This window comes from Aulonocara sp. 'chitande type north' Nkhata Bay, linkage group LG18 (assembly GCF_057382095.1).
Source record: "Aulonocara sp. 'chitande type north' Nkhata Bay isolate Kocher_YH1m ecotype deep benthic linkage group LG18, A_spYH_male_GT1.1, whole genome shotgun sequence".
Taxonomy (NCBI): Eukaryota; Metazoa; Chordata; class Actinopteri; order Cichliformes; family Cichlidae; genus Aulonocara; species Aulonocara sp. 'chitande type north' Nkhata Bay.
This window is the reverse complement of record NC_141361.1, coordinates 6,593,247-6,616,776: the sequence shown is the minus strand read 5'-3', so window position 1 is coordinate 6,616,776 and position 23,530 is coordinate 6,593,247. Positions and strand designations below refer to the sequence as shown.

At 40.6% G+C, this 23,530-nt stretch overlaps 4 protein-coding genes across 7 annotated transcripts; all 4 read left to right on the top strand.

Annotated features, from left to right (window-relative positions):
* The first annotated feature begins 5 nt into the window (after positions 1-5).
* On the top strand, positions 6-4,115 carry LOC147307862 (tripartite motif-containing protein 16-like). 3 transcript variants are annotated; one of them, XM_086272011.1, is made up of 2 exons: positions 6-61; positions 1,952-4,115. In XM_086272011.1, the coding sequence occupies exon 2, from the start codon at positions 2,135-2,137 to the stop codon at positions 3,791-3,793; it is 1,659 nt and encodes a 552-aa protein (XP_086128137.1). In that variant the 5' UTR covers positions 6-61; positions 1,952-2,134; the 3' UTR covers positions 3,794-4,115. The 3 variants fall into 3 exon arrangements, with proteins under 3 accessions (XP_086128137.1, XP_086128138.1, XP_086128139.1); XM_086272012.1 differs by having other exon boundaries at positions 13-533; XM_086272013.1 differs by lacking the exon at positions 6-61 and having other exon boundaries at positions 998-2,926; positions 3,628-4,115.
* Positions 4,116-7,547: 3,432 nt separating this feature from the next.
* Positions 7,548-9,925, top strand: LOC147307861 (tripartite motif-containing protein 16-like). The gene has a single exon (XM_086272015.1). It carries the CDS (start codon positions 7,711-7,713, stop codon positions 9,061-9,063), a length of 1,353 nt encoding a protein of 450 aa, XP_086128141.1. The 5' UTR covers positions 7,548-7,710; the 3' UTR covers positions 9,064-9,925.
* A 4,408-nt stretch (positions 9,926-14,333) lies between these two features.
* LOC147307860 (E3 ubiquitin/ISG15 ligase TRIM25-like) lies at positions 14,334-16,988 on the top strand. 2 transcript variants are annotated; one of them, XM_086272697.1, is made up of 2 exons: positions 14,334-15,172; positions 15,892-16,070. In XM_086272697.1, exons 1-2 carry the CDS (start codon positions 14,381-14,383, stop codon positions 15,946-15,948), a joined length of 849 nt encoding a protein of 282 aa, XP_086128823.1. In that variant the 5' UTR covers positions 14,334-14,380; the 3' UTR covers positions 15,949-16,070. The 2 variants fall into 2 exon arrangements, with proteins under 2 accessions (XP_086128823.1, XP_086128822.1); XM_086272696.1 differs by having other exon boundaries at positions 14,336-16,988.
* A 3,643-nt stretch (positions 16,989-20,631) lies between these two features.
* On the top strand, positions 20,632-23,129 carry LOC147307859 (tripartite motif-containing protein 16-like). Its single transcript, XM_086271328.1, has one exon. It carries the CDS (start codon positions 20,766-20,768, stop codon positions 22,401-22,403), a length of 1,638 nt encoding a protein of 545 aa, XP_086127454.1. The 5' UTR covers positions 20,632-20,765; the 3' UTR covers positions 22,404-23,129.
* The last annotated feature ends 401 nt before the right edge of the window (positions 23,130-23,530 follow it).

The following is a 23,530-nucleotide window of genomic DNA, read 5'->3' as shown; positions in this document are numbered from 1 at the left end:
ACTACTGCAGAAGAGAAGCATCTCAAAATCACCCTCGTCATTCTTTCCTCCGTGTTTTAAGGTAATGGTGATCAAAACATGATATTTTATACTCTGTACGTTGTTGAGATATTTTATAGGTAGTCTTTCGTTATTTTGTGAGCTTCAGAAACATTTTATTATAGATTTTTAGTGGGTAGACCGCGGTTTTGAGCCTCAGTTGCACAATGGCCATTAAGCTAACGGCAGGAGCTACAAACGTTTCTATTGTTATCTATTTTGTACAGAAACATGTTCAGATACAAATAGTAAGCACTCAATTGTTATTTTTTGGTTATTAATTAGCTCTTTCTTCCACTGTGTGACATTGAGCAGTACGCAATGTGAATTACTTATGTTCATTTTTCATTGCATTAAACTACTGCATGAGAGAATCACTTGAAAATCACTCTTAATTTCCCCTCTGCTTTCAGGGGTGTAACATAACTGCGCAATACAGCTGCAGTGAGCAAAGCTTTGGATGTCCAGTTAAGAAATTAAAATACTAAAGCTAAGTAGGTGAAGCAAGCATGCAGTTAATGACTTTTTTACACCACAGTACACTTGGCATTAGGGCTGCCAAGATTAGTCGACTAGTCATTATTACGTCGTTTATCAAAATCGTAAACCACTAATTTAATAGTCGACGCGTCGTTTGAAGCTTTGTAAGATCCTGAAAGACAGGAATAAGCAGTAGGATTTAAGAGTGTAATAACGGACTGAAACAGAAGATGGCAGCAATGCATGTTCAAGCATGCCAGCTGCCGTTAAAGGCAAAAGAAGAAGAAGCAGTCTCCGGCATCGTAGCTCTGTCCAAATTCAGGGGCGGCATCCTTCGGAGGCCGCATTTGTAGGCCAAATGCGTTACAGCGACGCGACGAAGGCTCCGACAAATGCGTCGTCCTTTTCCCCGGATTTGGAGGATGGGTCATGCTAGTGCAGTAAGCTGTGCGTCCAATGGATGCATGGTCTGATCAGTCAACTAATCGCAAAAATAATCGGTGACTAGTCGACGATCAAAATCATCATTTGTGGCAGCCCACTTGGCACTGGTCATTTGTATAATAATTCTTACATAATGAGTAAAACATGTTTGATTTATTGTAGACAGTTGTTCCCATGCTTATTTTGAGAAAAAGTCAACACGTGAGATTAGTTGTTTCAAGAAAAACTGCCATGGCTGCTGTACCCTCTACAAAATGCCTTGTTTAGATGAGTTAAGAGTGTAACAAATTCATCCTGTTTAATCCACAAGGGCAGGGGTGTCAAAGTCCTGAAACTTTTACATGTGTCCCTGCTGCAACACACCTGAATAAAATGAGTAGGTCATTAGCAAGAGTCTTGACTACATGCTGAGGTGGGAACCCCTAAACCTCAACATTTTTAACTTAACATTCAGCAATTATTTCAACTCAAAACGTTCAGTTATCAGCATTCACACTGCAGTTTCTTCAGAAAATGCATTTTCTAGTTTGAAATAAATGAAAGTGTTGGGAAAAAATGTACTTCAACAATAAAAATGCTTATATTGTGCCACGTTCATTCATGAGCTGCTATAACATGAATCTAATGGCTGAATTGTCACCTCAGTATGCAGTCAGGGCTCTTGCTAATTAATCTAATTTTATTGAGGTGTGTTGGAGCAGCGACACATGTAAAAGTTTCAGGACCTCAAGGACTGGAGTTTTGACACCTGTGCACAAGGGTGTAACCAGCGTTATCATGGAGCGCTTTATTATTATCTCAAAAGGTACTATACCAATAAAGTTTTACCTTACTTAAATCATCGCCACAAGGCATTTCGTATAGGCTAAGTTACTAGTTAACAAGGTTAGCTAGGTCACAGTTTTAACTGCATATTGTAAATCAAACATAACAAACCCTGGCACTGATGAAATAAGCATTTATGACTTGTTGTTGCCTCCCTTCACAGATGTGTCTGTATCAGGATGGGTCTAAACAACATGGTGTAAATGCAGTTGCTGGTGAGCCTCATTTCCTGTAGGAGGTGAACAAGAGCAGAGATCTGTTTCCCTTCAGAGCACAGAGGTTGTTTCTGTTCAGAGAAAGTCAAACTGTCGGACAGTCACTGAGAGACGGTGAAACGGCACAGCACATGAATCAAATGGATCAAACAAAATTCTGCTGTTCAGTCTGTTTGGATCTACTGAAGGATCCGGTGACTATTCCTTGTGGACACAGCTACTGCATGAACTGTATTAAAACCCACTGGGATGGAGAGGAAAACAGGAAAATCTACAGCTGCCCTCAGTGCCGGAGGACTTTCACAGCGAGGCCTGTCCTGGTGAAAAACACCATGTTAGCAGATTTAGTGGAGGAGCTGAAGAAGACTGGACTCCAAGCTGCTCCTGCTGATCACTGCTATGCTGGACCTGAAGATGTGGCCTGTGATGTCTGCACTGGAAGAAAAGTGAAAGCATTCAAGTCCTGTTTATTCTGTCTGGCATCTTACTGTGAGAAACACCTTCAGCGTCATTATGATGTGGCTCCATTAAAGAAACACAAGCTGGTGGAGCCCTCCAAGAAGCTCCAGGAGAACATCTGCTCTCGTCATGATGAGGTGATGAAGATGTTCTGCCGTACTGATCAGCAGAGTATCTGTTATCTCTGCTCTGTGGATGAACATAAAGGCCACGACACAGTCTCAGCTGCAGCAGAAAGGACTGAGAGGCAGAGAGAGCTGGAGGTGAGTCGACAAAACATCCAGCAGAGAATCCAGGACAGAGAGAAAGATGTGAAGCTGCTTCAACAGGAGGTGGAGGCCATCAATCAGTCTGCTGATCAAACAGTGGAGCACAGTGAGAAGATCTTCACTGAGCTGATCCATCTCATCCAGAAAAGAAGCTCTGATGTGAAGCAGCAGATCAGATCCCAGCAGGAAGCTGAAGCGAGTCGAGTCAAAGAGCTTCAGGAGAAGCTGGAGCAGGAGATCACTGAGCTGAAGAGGAAAGATGCTGAGCTGAAGCAGCTCTCACACACAGAGGATCACATCCAGTTTCTACACAACTACCCCTCACTGTCAGCACTCAGTGATTCTACAGACTCATCCAGCATCAATATCCGTCCTCTGAGCTACTTTGAGGATGTGACAGCAGCTGTGTCAGAGGTCAGAGATAAACTACACGACATTCTGAGAGAGGAATGGACAAACATCTCACTGACAGTCACTGAAGTGGATGTTTTACTGTCAGATCCACCAGAGCCAAAGACCAGAGCTGGATTCTTAAAATATTCATGTGAAATCACACTGGATCCAAACACAGCATACAAAGAGCTGTTATTATCAGAGGGGAACAGAAAAGCAACCTTAATGAAACAAAAACATTATTCTGATCATCCAGACAGATTTACTTCGTATAAACAGGTCCTGAGTAGAGAGAGTCTAACTGGACGTTGTTACTGGGAGGTGGAGTGGAGAGGGAGAGTTGATGTAGCAGTCGCATACAAGAATATCAGCAGAACAGGGAGTGTGAATGAGTGTGTATTTGGATGTAATGACAAATCTTGGTCATTAGATTGTGACAACAACAGTTATACATTTTGGTACAACAACATCCAAACTCCTGTCTCAGGTCCTCATTCCTCCAGAGTAGGAGTGTACCTGGATCACAGAGCAGGTATTTTGTCCTTCTACAGCGTCTCTGAAACCATGACTCTCCTCCACAGAGTCCAGACCACATTCACTCAGCCGCTCTATGCTGGACTGTTGGTTTACTATAGTGAAGATACTGCTGAGTTGATTAAAGTGAAATAGACTGAAGTCTTTCATATTGTGGGTTTAAATCTGTATTTTAGTTTCATTTTATTTTCTCTCCATTTCTGCACAGAGATCAGCTGTCACTCAAACATTATGGGTGGTACCTCCACATCTTCTAGTTGTTCTCTTGATGTTTCTGAGTTTTTAAAGGAGATCTTTCCTGTGACTGTTTATGGAGGCTATCACTGCTCATCATCATTTTTGATTTACTAAAATATTTCTCCACATGAAAATGTAAACTTCTCTATCCTCTAAATGTTTCTGGAATATTTGTATTGAAAAATGTCGACATTTCTCTTTATGAGTATGGCAGACCATGTGTGTGTTTGTTTTTGTCAAAATCATCAAACAAATGAGGAAAAACTGTGATTTTAATGAATGAATTCGTATATTGTGTTGATGTTTTATTGTGTGAATAAACTGGAAGGTTTGACTATAAATCAAACTTTGAACAAAGTCTTTTCTTCTGTCTTCATTCCAGGATCTCACTCAAATCTGATGCAGAAAATATGAAACTAATCTGAGAGAATAGCTGAAGCAGTTTTCCTCCTGAAGCATCACAAAGTTCAGAGTTCATGTTTAGAGCAGAAGATTCAGCAGTCGCTCTGTGACCTTTCAACTTTCTTCACTAAAACAGCTTCATTACAGAGAAACAAGTCACATTTTCTTCATGTTCTTAAGTCCTTTAAAATGTTTTTAATGGTCCTTGAATGCAGCATCAGTGTTACAGGTTGTGACTCCTGTGAACAAACTGACACAGTGTGATGTTACACATATTTAAATCTGTCTTTACTGATGATGTTGAAGCTGCTGAAGGCTCAGTTACGTTTTGTCTTCCTGCAGGTTAACAAGTGAAATCTGAAAGTGATGCACAAGAGCTTCATCCTGCTAACAGGGATGTAGAGGAGGTTAAAGCACCTCAGCTCAGTTTGTCCACATGTTTTACATTCTGCCATGTTTTTAGGCTGAATAAAGCCTTTATCATAAAGTGCACTGTGTCATAGATCCTGGTAAACTGGATCAAAGCATCATTAGTTAGATTAAACTCCAAACTAAATAATTGACTAACACTGTATCAGCAAACACCATGGTTTAACATGAACAGTAAAAATCTCATAAAATGACTATGTGGACTCTCTTAATATGTTGTCTGTCATCTACAGCGCCTCTCTGGGGGTGATTGCAATAATACACGTCTTTTTTTCCACACCTTTTCTGGTCCCTGTAATTTCACTTTGTTCCTGACGTTAACATTTTCATAGCACCTGTTAAAAATGTGACTGGCTGAGTCAAACTCTTTCATTTAGCTTGGCTCTCTAACTTTGCTAAATAAAGTTACAGATCCAAGCCTTTTATTCCTCTTGAACGAAAAAAAATCAACAGCTTTGTAAATGCACCATATGGGCCACATTTAAAACCACAGTATTACTCTTCATAACAAGAGAAAAATAGGTCAGTTTCAGCAGAACAACTACATCATGAAACAGTAATGGTGACGACAGAGCAGCTGGAGGCTGCTGTCATTTATTTGTATTCATGATCATTTTGTCTGAAGATCTCAACATGAAATGATTCGATCAGCTGCTGTGTCTCATTTCTTACCAGATGTTGACTCTGATGCACTTTTGTTTAATGCCGACTAAAAGCAGTGAAGAAGAGCTTCAGCCCTCAGACATTTCACTTTGGACAGAAGCCTCCATAAAAAGTGACTCAGACACAAAATAATAATAATGAAACTCCAAATTTAAAACCAGGACTTGTTAAAATTTATCACCCATGAGACTTAAGGACTCTTTGACCTCCAGCAGCATATTTTGAACTCGTGTTTTATGTCATTCTCTGGTCTTTTCTAACCAAGAAAATATGATAAACATTTAAAAAGCTTTCATCTACAACAGTGGTGAAAAATAACCACACCTCTGTCTTCATGAACAAATTAGTGTGTGAGGTCAGAGGGCCACATCCATCAGCATCATTGGAGTTTCAGGGTCTCATCTGGTGGGTCTACAGTTTGTTAATGTGTGTTCTGACAAAAAGATCACTTTCATGTTCCTAAAGAGGACACGTACACTTTATGTGCTTATTTTGTACTCTCTTTATTTTCTCTATGCTTTTAAAAGTGTCACATAAACAGAATTTCCAGTTTTTCTATTTTTCATATATTTAATCTTTCCCTTTAACAACCAATGTAAATTCATTAGTGCTTTGACAGCACAGACTGGAGTGTTTTTGAGGCCACAGCTACAGACCTGATGATCTCACCGGTGCTGTAACATCTTCCATCAGTTTCTGCGCCAAGTTTTCAGGTAACGACCCTGCATCAATGTGGAGAGGACTGCAGGATATCACCAACCACAGGAGACCATCCCCCCACACCAGGGAGAACAATCAACTGGTCAAAGACCTGAATGTTTTCCTGCAGGTTTAACGATCACATCTTCACACCCCTCACCCTCTCCAACCACATCACACACCACTTCCCACCACCACCCACCCCTCCTTACTGACTCACCATCTACACTGTGAAGAAGATGTGAGGTAACTCTTCAGCAGACAAAACACAGGTAACAGACAGTGAGTCACCCTCCTGCCCCAAAGTCTGAGCTGACCAGCTGGCTCCCATCATCACACAGATCTTCAGCAGATCCCTGGACCTGTGTGAAGTCCCCTCCTGCTTCAAGCACTCCACAATCATCGCGGTCTAAAAAAAAAAAACCCTCTGTCACTGAGTTAAATGACTACAGACCTGTCGCCCTGTAGGACATCACAGCCCCCACTACCAGACCCCCTGCAGGATGCTTACTGGTCAAACACTTAAGCAGATATATATGTATGTCATCAAGTTATATTCTCAAGTTCTGTATTCATAATAACCAGTTATCCATCCCTTATTTACTCCATTATTTATTCCAGTATCTTTGTACACATAAATATGTTATACATGTTGTTGCTGTCTGTTCATTTTTTCTGATAAGTTTACTGAAAAGCAAAGAAACAGAACCCATTTCCTTGGATGTGTGCGCAGAATCAGAAAGACTTTATTTATCCCCAAGGGGCAATTAAGATACAACAGAGCAGCATGGCGTTGAAGATAAGGGCAGGGCAGATACAGGCAATAAGAGTGAGATAATAAATACACAGAATATACAGTATACACAGTTTTAAAATTACACAGTTTTAAAATTAAAGTGACTGAATAGCTGAATAAATAACTGAGTGACTAAACGTGAGTAAAGTGTCAGCAGCACAAAAAGAGTGTAGTGTAGTTTATGTTTCTGGTGTGGGAAATCGTCTTATCGGCTGGAGTTAAAAAGCAGGGTGGCTTTGGGGACAAAGGTGGCTCTCCTCCTCTCAGTCCTGCAGGAGGCTTCGCTCAGAGAGGAGCCGCTGAAATGCGGGGTGAAGAATGTGAGAGGGGTCGTTGATGATTGGGCTGCCCGTCTAAGGGCCTGTTGGCTGAAAAACTGCCAGAGTTCTGACAGACAGGCCAACTTTGTCACAGGTTTTTGGCACATACATGGTAATAAAGATGATTCTGATTTTATAACTTTAAAATCATTTGTCTTTCCTCTTCCTCCGTCAGCCTTTTTTTTAATATTTCAGTTTTACAGTAAAAAATAAATTAAACATCTCTTTTCACGATGTGAATTCTATTTTCATTTTATCTTCAAATGAAACTGCCACTTTAAGACAACCCGTTCCCGCTCTAACTGCGCATGCTCTGCGCATGCTCGTCTTCACGCTCTCCCCGTCGCCGATCTACAAGTGTGAGGATGGGTGTAACCAGCGCGTGACTGCGTGAGCTGAAAGGTTCCATTCAAACGCAGATCTGCGGCTAAACAGAAACCAGAGGAGGAGGGTTTGGTTTGAATCGGAGCGCACACACGTGTTTCTGTCCACACTTACGGGGAGAAATGGCAGAGAAAGGCGTCCTTCTGGATAAAAAGACCTGTTGTTTGATCTGTTTGGATTTGTTAAAGGATCCGGTGACTGTTTCCTGTGGTCACAGCTACTGTACCAACTGCATTAATTCCCACTGGGATAAGGAGGACAGGAATGCCACCTACAGCTGCCCAAAGTGCAGGAAGTCCTTCACAGCGCGGCCTGACCTGGCAGCAAACACCACGTTAGAAGAGTTGGTGGAGGAGCTGAAGAACAGTGGACTTAATGTGGGAATGAACGGTGACGGTCAGACCGAGCTGGGGTCAAGCAGGCAAAAAATCAAGCAGAGAATCGAGACCAGACAAAAGGACGTGAAGCTGCTTAAGCTGGAGGTGGAGAAAATCAATCTCTCTGCAGATAAAGCCCTGAAGGAGAGCAGGAGCGTTTTTGATCAACTCACCCAGCAGATCAAAAAAAGAAGCTTTGATGTGATGTATCGGATCAGATCCCTGCAGAAAGCCGAACAGAATCGAATCAAAGAGCTTCAGCAGGAGCTGGAGCAGGAGATCACTGACCTGAAAAGGAAAGACGCTGAACTGGAGGAGCTCTCACACACAGAGGATCACAACCAGTTTCTGCATCGCCTTCCTTCATTCACTCATCCACCTACAGAGTTACCCAGAACCAAAATCCTTCCTCTGAGCTTCTTTGGGGAGGTGACAGCAGCTGTGTCCAAGCTCAGAGCTAAAGTACAGGACATCCTGAGGGACACCTGGGTGGATGTTTCACCCGTGGTTGATGTAAACCCACAAACAGAGCCAAAGACCAGAGCTGACTTCTTAAAATATTCATTCCAAATCACGCTGGATCCCAACACCGTAAACACACAGCTGTCATTATCAGAGGGGAACAGGAGAGCGACATTAATGAGAGAGGAGCAGTCTTATCCTACTCACCTGGACAGATTCATTAGGTGGAGGCAGGTCCTGAGTAACCAGAGCCTGACCGGCCGTCGTTACTGGGAGGTGGAGTGGTGCAGGAAGAGAGTCACAGTGGCGCTGGCATACAAAGATATCAGCAGAGAGGGGTCCATGAACGAGTGCGCGTTTGGATTCAACGACAAGTCCTGGGCGCTGGAGTGTAATTGCAGCAGCAGCTACAAATTCATACACAACAGCGTGAAAACAGCCGTCTCGGGCCCGTGGACGTCCCGGCTCGGAGTGTACCTGGATCACAGTGCAGGTGTCCTGGCTTTCTACAGCGTCTCTGAAAGCATGACTCTCCTCCACAGAGTTCAGACCGCATTCAATCAGCCGCTCTATGCTGGACTTTGGTTCAGTGGATATCACAGAGCCACTGCAGAGTTCATTGAGCTCGGAGCATAAATGAGACGACCTGCAAGATTATTTTTTTTCTTTTTATCATCATTGTTACATTTCAAGAATAAGAAGTGGTATTCAAGACTTGCAAGTATCTAGAGACACAGTATTCTATGACAACAGTGACTTTTTATTTCACCTCCTCCTCCACACCATCATCATCATCACCTATGACCTTTTAGTCTTTGTTTTGTTTTTTTGGTAGCTGAAGAGTTTAGGAAATGCTGTTTAGACTTATTATGTAAAACAGAGTAAAGTACAAAGTAGATTTTCTCACGGCAGTAAAATAATGCCTGAATCTGCTATATTTTTATATATGATGTTATTAGAGTCCTGAAACTGATGCATCCAAGTGGAAGCAGCAATTTAATTTGTGTCTCAGTGGTTTGATCTGCTTTATGTAGAGTTAGATTTTCAGTGGGTTTGCAAAGAGAAACAAATGGATGAGAGGAAATTTAAAACAGTTCTGATGCCAGATTTTCTTTTCGTGTTTTGTACGGTTATATAATCTCTGTGGATCATTTGATAACTTTAAATGTCTTTGTTCCTACTTGGAGTTATTGGAGCTTTTCATGTTTTTAATATGACTTCGTATGTAAATTGTTCCAGACCTGCAGCTAAGATACTCGAGTATCTTCAAATATGAAGCTGAGTATTACTTCCATACTTTCCTCCACTGCTGATGACCTTGTTACCTGCTGCTCCCTGTTAATGATCAGCCTCAGTTCTGATAGTAAACAGTTGGCTCTCGTTCTGTCAGGTTGTTGCTCAGTGACGTCTTGTTTTCATTTTCAAATGTCTTCTTTTAACTCTTTGCTTTTGTTTCTGGTTTGTCTCCTTGAATTTTACAATTAAACTTTAAATGCATCACGTGTGTTTCATCATTGGATGTTTATAGTTGTGACTCTTTGATTTGCTGTGTTGCTCTTAAGCAGTATATGTTTACAATAAGTTAGTATCATAGTATACCACACAATATAAGTACTTTTGTTTAACTGAAGTTATCACTCTCACTGTTCAGGTGATGTTTCTCATGTAAAGATGGAAATAAACACAGATGGAAACACTGAGTCAGAGTGTTGCTGCTGGTCAGTCAGTATATTAACAGAACATGGTTCATAAAACTGCTCCTACAACTGTTTTTGAGTCATCTTTAAAGACGCTTGTCTTTATTGTTCTGTTTTTTGTGGTTCGGCACTTTATCGTGAGCCAGTTTTTTTAACTTAAAGATACTTTGTGAATTTAATTCAGTCATTCGGCTACTGAAAATCAAGAAAGTCTCCTCTTTAAGTTTAAAGACTTTAAAGTCTCCTCTTTAAATCCCTCCATTTTTCTGACTGTCTGGACTCTCAATCCAGAATAAGTAAGTTGTTATACGGTGTTGAGGACAATGTACAGATCCTGAGAAACAGACAGGCTGTTTGACAAAAGGAAGGAGGCCATTTGTGTTCAAGTAGAGAAACTATCGCTCTGTAGAGGAGGAGGGCAATAAGTGCTGTTCTTTCATCACTTCCCAGCAGTTTAAAACACCCACAGGCCTCATCATGTGATGTTATTTGTGCTTTGTGTTTTTTTTGCCCGCATGATGCCACATCGAGGACATCTCGTTGTCATGGATGTGGGACTGGATTTATGACAACCGAGGGCTCATCTTACAGTGTCTCACAGATTCAGTGCAAGAGGATCACACAATGCATTTTTATTCATTAGATAGAAGATAGAAGTTTGCTGAACATTTTAAATAATTTAAACAAACTGGTGTTTTGTGTAAAATTACAGTAGGATGCAAAAGTTTGGGCAACCTTGTTAATAGTCATTATTTTTCCTGTATAAATCGTTGGATGTTACAATAAAAAACATCAGTTAAATATATCATATAGGAGACACACACAGTGATATTTGAAAAGTGAAATGAAGTTTATTGGATTTACAGAAAGTGTGCAATAAATGTTTAAACAAAATCAGGCAGGTGCATAAATTTGGACACCACATTTTTTGCAGAAATTACAGCCTCTAAACGCTTCCTGTAGGTTCCAATGAGAGTCTGGATTGTGGTTGAAAGGTATTTTGGACCATTCCTCTTTACTAAACATCTCTAGTTCATTCAGGTTTGATGGCTTCCGAGCATGGACAGCTCTCTTTAACTCACACCCCAGATTTTCAGTAATTTTCAGGTCTGGGGACTGAGATGGCCATTCCAGAACATTGTACTTGTTCCTCTGCATGAAAGCCTTAGTGGATTTTGAGTAGTGGTTCGGGTCGTTGTCTTGTTGAAAAATCCAGCTTTGTCACTGATTCCTGGATATTGGTCTCCAGGATCTGCTGATACTGAGTGGAATCCATGTGTCCCTCAACTTTGACAAGATTCCCAGTCCCTGCACTGGCCACGCAGCCCCACAGCATGATGGAGCCACCACCATATTTTACTGTAGGTAGCAGGTGTTTTTCTTGGACTGCTGTGTTCTTTTTCCTCCATACATAACATCCCTTGTTATGCCCAAATAGCTCATTTTTAGTTTGCTCAGCCCACAGCACCTTATTCCAGAATGAAGCTGGCTTGTCCAAATGTGCTTTAGCAAACCTCAATCGGCTCTGTTTGTGCTGTGGGCGGAGCAAAGGCTTCCTCTGCATCACTCTTGCATACAGCATCTCCTTGTGTAAAGTGCCTGAAATGGTTGAACGATGCACAGTGACTCCATCTGCTGCAAGATGATGTTGTAGGTCTTTGGTGCTGGTCTGTGTGTTGACTCGGAATGTTCTCACCAATCGTCGCTTCTGTCTATCCGAGATTTGTCTTGGTCTGCCACTTCGAGCCTTAACTTGAACTGAGCCTGTGGTCTTTCATTTTCTCAGTATGTTCCTAACTGTGGAAACGGACAGCTTAAATCTCTGAGACAACTTTCTGTGTCCTTCCCCTAAACCATGATGGTGAACAGTCTTTGTCTTCAGGTCATTGGAGAGTTGTTTTGAGACCCCCATGTTGCTACTCTTCAGAGAAAATTAAAAGAGGGAAACTTACAGTTTGCCCCCCTTAAATACTCTTTCTCATTATTGGATTCACCTGTAAATGTAGGTCAGGGGTCACTGAGCTTACTAAGCCAATTTGAGCTCCAATAATTAGTTCTAAAGGTTTTGGAATCAATAAAATGACAACAGTGCCCAAATTTATGCACCTGCCTGACTTTGTTTAAACATTTATTGCACACTTTCTGTAAATCCATTAAACTTCATTTCACTTCTCAAATATCACTGTGTGTGTCTCCTATATGATATATTTAACTGATGTTTTTTATTGTAACAACCAACGATTTATACAGAAAAATAATGACTATTAACAAGGTTGCCCAAACTTTTGCATCCCACTGTATCAAAGTTTAACTGGGTCAAACGTATTGCTGCATGCTCCTGCAAATCACACAAACACATCAGACAAACACAAACATTGCCTTCCTTAAATGCCATTTGTATCTCTGTCAGAATCATTCTTTAGAGCCTCCCTTCACAGATGTGTTTGATCAGGATGGGTCTAAACAGCATTTCCTGTAGGAGGTGAACAAGAGCAGAGATCTTGAAGAACTGAAGCATCCGGTGACTATTCCCTGTGGACACAGCTACTCCATGAACTGTATTAAAAGCTTCTGGGATGAAGAGGAAAAGAAGAAAATCTACAGCTGCTCTCAGTGCAGACAGACGTTCACAGCGAGGCCTGTCCTGATGAAAAGCACCATGTTAGCAGATTTAGTGGAGGAGCTGAAGAAGACTGGACTCCAAGCTGCTCCTGCTGATCACTGCTATGCTGGACCTGAAGATGTGGCCTGTGATGTCTGCACTGGAAGAAAAATCAAAGCTTTCAAGTCCTGTCTGGCATTTTTGATCTCTTACTGTGAGAAACAGGAGGTGGAGGCCATCAATCAGTCTGCTGATCAAACAGTGGAGCACAGTGAGAAGATCTTCACTGAGCTGATCCATCTCATCCAGAAAAGAAGCTCTGATGTGAAGCAGCAGATGATACCAATATTAAACACAAACACTGGGTCTAATGACCCAGGACCATGACGACATCAAAGTTTAGATTTGTGTTAAATAAACAAAATACATATCAAATATCTGGTGTAATGCTTCTCATACAGTCTTCTCATCTAAAAATGAGTTTGATTTGTTACAGTGTGACTGTACAGTTGTACCAATGCCTCATTCTCAAAGTGTGGGAAAGAACTTGGATGAAGATGTTTCTAAATATAAAGTTTGGTCTTTATTCATTGAAACGCAATGTTTTTGCTTAGGTTTTAAAAAATGTTTTTTTTTTTTAAAAATCCCCTGGTGTTGCTTGCTGAATCTTACAGCTCCAACAAGTCCAACAACCAAAGTGTAACTAGGTCACTGTTGTTATTGCATGACATGAAGAAAACATAGCACACCCTGCCTGTCACAGATAAAGCTCTTTATGACTCTGTGTTACATTCCCTTTACAGACAAGTTTGTTTAAGCCTGTATTGAAAATGCATGGTGTTTACATAGTTGCTAAAGAGCCTCATTTTGTGTAAGAGGTCAACAGGAGCCGTGTCTCATTCACAAAGTGCAGGAAGGAACTAACATTGAAACGATTTAAAATTTAAAGTGTGACCTTAATTCATTATAGCTTCATTAATTTTGATAAAGATTTTAAAAACGTAACAAATACAAAGTCCCTGGTTGTTACATTCCAAATGTCAAATCTCCAGGTCCATCTATCAAAGATTAACTAGGTCGCAGTTGTTACAGCACACTGTAATGCAAACATAACACACCCTGAAAACAGTGCCTCGTGATTTTATGACTTGTGGTACCTACCATTTACGGACCAATCTGTATTAGGGTGTATCTAAAATTTATGGTGTATGTGCAGTAAGTCTCATTTCCTTTAAGATGTGAACACGAGTAGCAAATTTTTTTTGCTACGGAATTCAGAAAGTGTCAGTCAGTGAGGGCAAAGCTGCACAGCAAGGAGATCGGAAAACTCAAATAACATTTTGAATTCTACAAAACTTTGGATAGAACAGAGTGTGTCTGTGACTGCACAATAGAACTGCAGCCATACCCTGGCTCTTATAAACAACTCATTGTCACTCTGCCAAGATATTTTTAGCGCCTCCCTTCACAGATGTGTCTGTATCAGGATGGGTCTAAACAACATGGTGTAAATGCAGTTGCTGGTGAGCCTCATTTCCTGTAGGAGGTGAACAAGAGCAGAGATCTGTTTCCCTTCAGAGCACAGAGGTTGTTTCTGTTCAGAGAAAGTCAAACTGTCTGACAGTCACTGAGAGACGGTGAAACGGCACAGCACATGAATCAAATGGATCAAATAAAATTCTGCTGTTCAGTCTGTTTGGATCTACTGAAGGATCCGGTGACTATTCCCTGTGGACACAACTACTGCATGAACTGTATTAAAATCCACTGGGATGGAGAGGAAAAGAAGAAAACCTACAGCTGCCCTCAGTGCAGACAGACTTTCACACCGAGGCCTGCCCTGGTGAAAAACACCATGTTAGCAGATTTAGTGGAGGAGCTGAAGAAGACTGGACTCCAAGCTGCTCCTGCTGATCACTGCTATGCTGGACCTGAAGATGTGGCCTGTGATGTCTGCACTGGAAGAAAAATCAAAGCCTTCAAGTCCTGTTTATTCTGTCTGGCATCTTTCTGTAAGGAACACCTTCAGCCTCATTATGATGTGGTTCCATTAAAGAAACACAAGCTAATGGAACCATCCAAGAAGCTCCAGGACAACATCTGCTCTCGTCATGATGAGGTGAAGAAAATGTTCTGCCGTACTGATCAGCAGATTATCTGTTATCTCTGCTCTATGGATGAACATAAAGGCCACGACACAGTCTCAGCTGCAGCAGAAAGGACTGAGAGGCAGAGAGAGCTGGAGGTGAGTCGACAAAACATCCAGCAGAGAATCCAGGACAGAGAGAAAGATGTGAAGCTGCTTCAACAGGAGGTGGAGGCCATCAATCAGTCTGCTGATCAAACAGTGGAGCACAGTGAGAAGATCTTCACTGAGCTGATCCATCTCATCCAGAAAAGAAGCTCTGATGTGAAGCAGCAGATCAGATCCCAGCAGGAAACTGAAGTGAGTCGAGTCAAAGAGCTTGAGGAGAAGCTGGAGCAGGAGATCACTGAGCTGAAGAGGAAAGATGCTGAGCTGAAGCAGCTATTGAAGCAGCTCTCACACACAGAGGATCACATCCAGTTTCTACACAACTACCCCTCACTGTCAGCACTCAGTGAGTCTACAGACTCATCCAGCATCAATATCCGTCCTCTGAGCTACTTTGAGGATGTGACAGCAGCTGTGTCAGAGGTCAGAGATAAACTACAGGACATTCTGAGAGAGGAATGGACAAACATCTCACTGACAGTCACTGAAGTGGATGTTTTACTGTCAGATCCACCAGAGCCAAAGACCAGAGCTGGATTCTTAAAATATTCATGTGAAATCACACTGGATCCAAACACAGCAAACAAACAGCTGTTATTATCAGAGGGGAACAGAAAAGCAACATTAATGAATCAACAACAGTCTTATTCTGATCATCCAGACAGATTCACTGTACGATATCAGGTCCTGAGTAGAGAGAGTCTGACTGGACGTTGTTACTGGGAGGTGGAGTGGAGAGGGAGAGGAGGTTATGTAGTAGTTTCGTATAAGAATATTATCAGAGAAGATTGTGGGAATGAATCTAAATTTGGACATAATGACAAATCTTGGGCATTAAATTGTTATCAAAACCGTTATAAATTGTGGTACAACAACATCCAAACTCCTGTCTCAGGTCCTCGTTCCTCCAGAGTAGGAGTGTACCTGGATCACAGAGCAGGTATTTTGTCCTTCTACAGCGTCTCTGAAACCATGACTCTCCTCCACAGAGTCCAGACCACATTCACTCAGCCGCTCTATGCTGGACTTTGGCTTTACTGCAATTTTGGAGACACTGCTGAGTTCATTAAACTCAAGTAGAATGAAGTATTTTGGTATTGTCTGATATTGTTGTATTTTACTTTTATACAATGGTGACATGCTTGAATCCCTGTTGGATTCTGAAATCACATATCCGGATGTTTGCACTCATGGAGATTCTGCTAGTTTTATTAAACTGAAATAGATCAAAATCTTTCATATTGTTCTGCTTTTTAATCTATAATATATCGTTATTGTTTTTTCTCTCCATGCTGGTTGTGGCATTTCTCAACACCACAGAGATCAGCTGTCAGTCAAACAAAACAAACAGTTTTTGTTTGTTTTGGGGTTGTTTGTTAAGACTGTCACAGTCCTGCGTCTGCCACCCAGTGTTTTGAGTTTTGTACTATTATTGATTTTTGGTTTTGGTTTTCAGTATTATTTTCAGTGCTCTGCTTCTGTGTCTCAGGCTCTTCGTTCCCGGGGTTCAGGTTTTCATAACGTTTACTACCTTACTCATGTTCTTTTAGTTAGTTTATCCCAGTTCAGGTTCTGTCTGTCTAAGACTTTGTTTGGATTTTGCCTTTCACTTTAAATAAATTCACTCACAGCTGCGCTGTTGTCAGTGCCTCTTCTCTCCACATGGTTGCCTGGCTAACCGTGACATAGACAGTTTGGGTTTTGGGGGTTATGATTTTTTTTTAAGTTAGTTCAAAAGTGTTTTATGACATTTAGTTTTTACACATCTTCCTGCAGGTTGACAACTAAAGTCTGTGAACTGAGGTCAACACAAGAGGGCGCCTTCATCCTGCTAACAGAGGAGCTGGGAACTCACACAAGTGCAGGAAGATGAAGTTTGGAGCACTTTGGCAACAGTGGAAATAAAAACTCCCTTTTAAAGCAAAGAAACCTCCAGCAGAACCAGGCTCTGCAGTGCCCAGTTGGGACTGAGGGAGGAGGACATGATAAACACACCCACCCACTCCACCATGCCATGTTATATTCTTCACTTCTATTGTGCACTTTTTCACCCAGAACGTTAGACTCACGTGCAGTTTCCACATGTAAAAAATAATTAAAAATCTGAATGTGTGTTCATCTGATTTATTAAACACTTAAACACAAGCTACAGTATTAAATGAGGCTTTTGCCAGGATTGTCTTTCATCCCCACTGTAGCTCACAGTAACGATCAAACCTTGTGTAATAACTGTGTAATTATATCTACAGATTCATGGACAACGGTGTCATATATTGACTGCAAATTATCACTATATGCTATTATTATCATTTTTAGTATAAAATTACACAATTCTTAATTTGTATATTTTATTAAACATTATTATAAACAAATGAAGGGAAACATTTCAAGCTCAATTGATAGATGACTATACTTTACTATAGTTAATTGTCGGAATTAAATATTTAAACCATAAATTTGTTGGCAAACGTTACTTTCTTTTTCAACACATTGTTGTGCCACACCCAACGATTTAATCTTTGGCCTGTCGTGGTTTAATCCTGAGACTGTCTCACACTCCAGGTGTGAGATTAAAACACAGTGCAGTACAAAGTGTGAAAAAAATAGTAATAATAATGCAGAAATGCAGAAATTATACTAGATAAGTAGTTAATAAGGTAGTGACAGTTTGAGCTTTCCATTACGGCCCATGATTTTTTTCTTTGCACCTGCTGCTTCCTGTTAATGATCGGCTTGATGGTAAACAGGTGACAATCATTTGTTGCTCAGTGAAGTCTTGCCTTTAACCCTTCCCAGTTTTTTGTCACCTAATATACCGACTGCTTCACCTGCTGATGTTTTTCAGAGAATAACAACATTTACTATAAATAATGTTTTACAGTTAAATATAAATCTTAAAGGAATCATCTATAACACATAATTAGTGGCCTTGTCTGTGTTTAGGCTCAACATCAACATGGTAACGAACACATATACTAAACCCTGAACCCTGAATTTCTAATCTGTCAGAAATTGTTTATTCAAAAGTAAACTAGGCTTCATAAGTTAAGTAACTATGGCACTATACCGCACACTACGTGTACTTTTTTAAATAAGAAAATGATCAGCCCTATGACTCGTAGAGAACTTTTACTTTTTTTTACATACTGGTTTTTCCAGCTATTGTGCATTGTGACTGACGCTGAGCATATAAATAAACACGGAAAGAAACAATGAGTGTGAGTGTCTGACAGGCAGTTAGTCATTATAAGCAACAAAATAAACTCCTACCAAAAAGTCTTTCTGGGTAAGTTTGATAAATCAGGATATTTATTACCAAAGAAAAGCTTAATGCATAAGTGAAGTCACAGATCTTCTCGCGGTGTTGGTTTCTCTACATCTCTACTAACGATCTAAGAACTTTCAAACTACCTGCATTAACTAACTAAAATAACTTGACGCAGTGCCCGTTCCTCCTCCTCAGCTGCTTTGAGGACAACAATACTCATATTGTAAAATCACAAAGGACAGGCTCTTTGCAAAGCAGAGTGAAGGAGGCCATCTATGTTAAGGACGGGAAACCATAGCTCAGAATCAGAATTGGTTTACACACAAACAAGCAATTTGTCCTGGAGTCACAGTGATATGAGTGAGTCATATGCACAGATATTATAACAGAAATTAAAATGCATGAAAAGGCCATAAATGGGAGCGAGGGAGAATAAATAGAAGATGATGTGCAAAGTTGTGGGGGGGGTGTTTAATAGTCCAGCAGCCTGGTGAAAGAAACTGCTGTTATGCTCTGAGCTGTTAGTTCTGATGGACCCTGAGGAGACAAACAGTTCATGTCCGGAGTGGGAAGAGTCAGCAGCACTCTTCCTTGCCTGTCTCAGGTGATCTTGTACGGGCAGCCAATCACCTTCTCCTTAGTGGATGACGCACTGCAGCCAGCCTTTGTCCATGGGCAGCATAGCAGATGGTGATGGAGGAGGTGAGGATAGATTCAATGATGCAAGTGTAAAACTGCAACATCATTGACTTTTGACCAACTAATAATTAAATTCTGTTTCACACATTAAATCACGATATTGTCCTAAAAGATCTAGAATACCACCTTTGATACAGAGTAATTTGTTCCTAGACCTCATTCCTGTGGTGTAGGAACCAGCTGTAGATACATAAAGTTATTATCTATTATTATTTGATTTGATTTTCTTAAAACTTGAAAGCACGTGTTTACAGCTAATCAAGTCTTCAGTATGTGGAATGCCCCAATGTGTATTCCTACAAGAACATATACGTGTGAACAATGTGTTAAGTAGAGGATGACAATGCCAGAATAATGTTGTTTCTACCAGTGTGGAAAAATTGGTTTATATATTCAATAATAAAAATCTTTTACAAGACTTGCAGTGCTGTGTAAAAGCTTTGAGTCACCCTTCATTTGTTTATATTTTGCTTTCCAGGATCCAGACTTTCTAAAAAAAAATTTAATGTCCTTCAGCAATAATTCTGAAGGGTTTGTGATAGTGTTTTATAGTCCCCACACACACTTTTAAGCTGCTTAACATTGACCTGATAATCCTTCAAGCATAAAAAAAACACGCAACTCAAGGAAAGAATCAGTGTTGTGCATACAAATGACAGACAACTTGGCAAAGAAGGCTTTTAAAACTGTAGCTTTAGGCACTTTGTTGCTTGCAGTAACAACATATGTTAGTACCCAGGACAGGTTACACCAAAAAGCTTCTGTTCAATGAAGATTAATGGGAAAAAAAAACAATCTTTGTTTCACATGAATTAATCAGCTCATGACAAACAAAGCAATACCCAGTTGTTCCGCAATCTCAACAGCAGGCTGAGAACAATTTCACTGCACTGTAACAGGTTAAAAGCACAATAAGTGAAGAGAACAAACTTTGTTCTTGATTTTTACACCTAATTAGTTTCACTGCAGCCCGTAAGAAGCAAACACATCAATGCATAAACATAAAAAAGGACAAAAAAGTCTAGTCCACCTTAAGGGGAACACACAACTCTTTTTTTATCTGTACTGGCTCACTTACCAGGATGGGCGAGACAAATGAGTAAATCCCCCCCAAAAAAAACGAATCACAAAAGAAACAGCAAAACCTCCACAGCAAGAGCAGCAAGGGGCTCAAAACAGGGTTGAAACTCAGCTTCTGTTGGAGCTCGAACCATGAAGGAGCATCACAGACTAAGACATTAGAACTGGTAATAAATATGAATAAATAAGAATAAAAATAAACACATGCTGTAGGTGTAGTGCATGAAGTGACTGTATTCTCTTATTTATTGTTTTCTTGTGTTTGATTAAACTCCAAATGTTCTATTCTTTGACTTATGATTTTGATTTTCTAAGCTTTAAAAAAAAAACTGTCTGCATCATTGTGTGGTTTTCTTTTTTGTGGTTATCACAGCGTCCGTTCTTTAACCTGTTTGTTTCACGTTCCTCTCCCTCCTGTTTTGTGTGATTCTAATGTCCTTTTAGGGGATTCTTCTGTCTTTCTTCAGCCAATGAAGGCTCGCGTTTTGTTTCTTAACAGATCTGTCTTGCATTTATGTCCTCTCTACTGTGACAGGTTTGTATGGCTGTACTTGCCAAACATGTCCTGCCTCTTCAGAAACTCCTGTTCCTGGAAAAACCACTGTTGACTCCGCCCACTTCGGTGGTGCATAAATTTCCTTGTTCACATGTTTTCTAGTTCCTCGATGGGTGTAACCAGCATGTCTGTGGTGAGCAACTACTTTCCTTGTTTCTGACAATTAGACACTGCAAGGTGAAATGGCACAGCAAGAAAGGTTCTGCTGTTCAATCTGTCTGGATTTACTGAAGAATCCGGTGACTATTCCCTGTGGACACAACTACTGCATGAACTGTATTAAAACCCACTGGGATGAAGAGGATCAGAAGGAAAACTGTAGGTGCCCTCAGTGCAGACACCCCTTCACACCGAGACCTGCACTGGTGAAAAACACCATGTTAGCAGATTTAGTGGAGGAGCTGAAGAAGACTGGACTCCAAGCTGCTCCTGCTGATCACTGCTATGTTGGACCTGAAGATGTGGCCTGTGATGTCTGCACTGGGAGACAAATGAAAGCCTTCAAGTCCTGTTTATTCTGTCTGGCATCTTACTGTGAGAAACACCTTCAGCCTCATTATGATGTGGCTGCATTAATGAAACACAAGCTGGTGGAGCCCTCCAAGAAGCTCCAGGAGAAGATCTGCTCTCGTCATGATGAGGTGATGAAGATGTTCTGCCGTACTGATCAGCAGAGTATCTGTTATCTCTGCTCTGTGGATGAACATAAAGGCCACGACACAGTCTCAGCTGCAGCAGAAAGGACTGAGAGGCAGAGAGAGCTGGAGGTGAGTCGACAAAACATCCAGCAGAGAATCCAGGACAGAGAGAAAGATGTGAAGCTGCTTCAACAGGAGGTGGAGGCCATCAATCAGTCTGCTGATCAAACAGTGGAGCACAGTGAGAAGATCTTCACTGAGCTGATCCATCTCATCCAGAAAAGAAGCTCTGATGTGAAGCAGCAGATCAGATCCCAGCAGGAAACTGAAGTGAGTCGAGTCAAAGAGCTTCAGGAGAAGCTGGAGCAGGAGATCACTGAGCTGAAGAGGAAAGATGCTGAGCTGAAGCAGCTCTCACACACAGAGGATCACATCCAGTTTCTACACAACTACCCCTCACTGTCAGCACTCAGTGAGTCTACAGACTCATCCAGCATCAATATCCGTCCTCTGAGCTACTTTGAGGATGTGACAGCAGCTGTGTCAGAGGTCAGAGATAAACTACAGGACATTCTGAGAGAGGAATGGACAAACATCTCACTGACAGTCACTGAAGTGGAGCCAGAACCAAAGACCAGAGCTGAGTTCTTAAAATATTCATGTGAAATCACACTGGATCCAAACACAGCACACAAATGTCTGTTATTGTCAGAGGGGAACAGAAAAGTAACAGTAATGAATGAACAACAGTGTTATTACCATCATCCAGACAAATTCACTTATTGGTGTCAGGTCCTGAGTAGAGAGAGTCTGACTGGACGTTGTTACTGGGAGGTGGAGTGGAGAGGGAGAGGAATTCATGTCGCAGTCGCTTACAAGGATATCGGTAGAGCAGGGTGGGGTAATGAGTGCAAATTGGGACGTAATGAAAATTCTTGGGCATTCAATTATTACAAAAACAGTTATACATTTTGGCACAACAACATCCAAACTCCTGTCTCAGGTCCTTGTTCCTCCAGAGTAGGAGTGTACCTGGATCACAGAGCAGGTATTTTGTCCTTCTACAGCGTCTCTGAAACCATGACTCTCCTCCACAGAGTCCAGACCACATTCACTCAGCCGCTCTATGCTGGACTCTGGCTTTACTCTGGTGTAATAAGCGCTAAATTCTGTAAATTATAATAGAATTTCATATTCATATAAATCTGCATTTAATGTTTTCTCCATCATTGTTGCGCCATTTCTGTTCTGCACAGAGATCAGCTGTCAGTCAACATTGTGGGTGGTACCTCAAAATTTCCAGTTGTTCTCCTGATGTTTTGCAGTTTATTCTCTGGAGATTATTCCTTTGTCTGTTTAGCCATGGAGGCTATCATCCCTCATAATGTTTTTAATTTGTAAAATTATTTTTTACATGAAAATGGAAACATCTCTGTGCTCCAAATGTGTAAATGAATATTTGTATTGATGTATTTTTATCTTGTTGTTTCTATTCCACTTTCAAGAACAGAGACGTGGGCAGACCCCCTTTAAAGAAATGTTCACACAGTTTTTTGTATCAGTATATAAAGAAAGGATAGAGAATTATATTTATGTTTAGCACACCAAATACTTATGATTTTGTTGTCTAAGCTGACAAACAAATTGAAGGTTTTAATAATTAAAAGAATGTCACAGTCCTTTGTCTTGATTCTAGGAACTGAAGAGTGAACTGAAACCGTTTCATAATCAGGGAATACGATTTATATGAGATTATATTCATATGAGAAAATGAACAGATTTTGTTCATGCACATTTTTGTCCATGGATGTACTTTGCATGACACAAAAAATAATAATGTAATCATGTGACATCCGTGAACTATTTATTGCATGAAAAATATTTAGTTTTTTTGTGTTGGTTTGAATAAATTCTTAATAATTTAAATATTTAAACTGGCATTAAAATGATTGAAATCCTGAAAATAATTCAATGTTAGATCATTTTGGAAAAGGGGTCAAGCTGATTAGGTCATTTATGAAAAAAAAGCTAAAAAAAAAAAAAAAAAACACATATTGTTGTATGAGGATTTTATGACAAAGAATCAAAAGCATGCAAAATGCATCAACTGTATGGATGACATGTAAGGGTAAAAAGCACTACATTTCAAAAATTTGACTTAAAAGTAGATTTCCTGGAAATAATTCATCCAACAAGCTGTAACACAGACAAGGAAACAACAAAAAAGTTCAAGTAAATGAATAAAAATGCCCGGTGAGGTCATAAGGGTTAAATCAGGGTTCAGTACTGAAGGTGTCAGGCTTCATGGT

Bases quoted from the DNA above. Each gene is read 5' to 3' on its own strand.
- LOC147307859 (XM_086271328.1), top strand. From the start codon at position 20,766: ATGGCACAGCAAGAAAGGTTCTGCTGTTCAATCTGTCTGGATTTACTG.
- LOC147307860 (XM_086272696.1), top strand. From the start codon at position 14,381: ATGAATCAAATGGATCAAATAAAATTCTGCTGTTCAGTCTGTTTGGAT.
- LOC147307862 (XM_086272011.1), top strand. From the start codon at position 2,135: ATGAATCAAATGGATCAAACAAAATTCTGCTGTTCAGTCTGTTTGGAT.
- LOC147307861 (XM_086272015.1), top strand. From the start codon at position 7,711: ATGGCAGAGAAAGGCGTCCTTCTGGATAAAAAGACCTGTTGTTTGATC.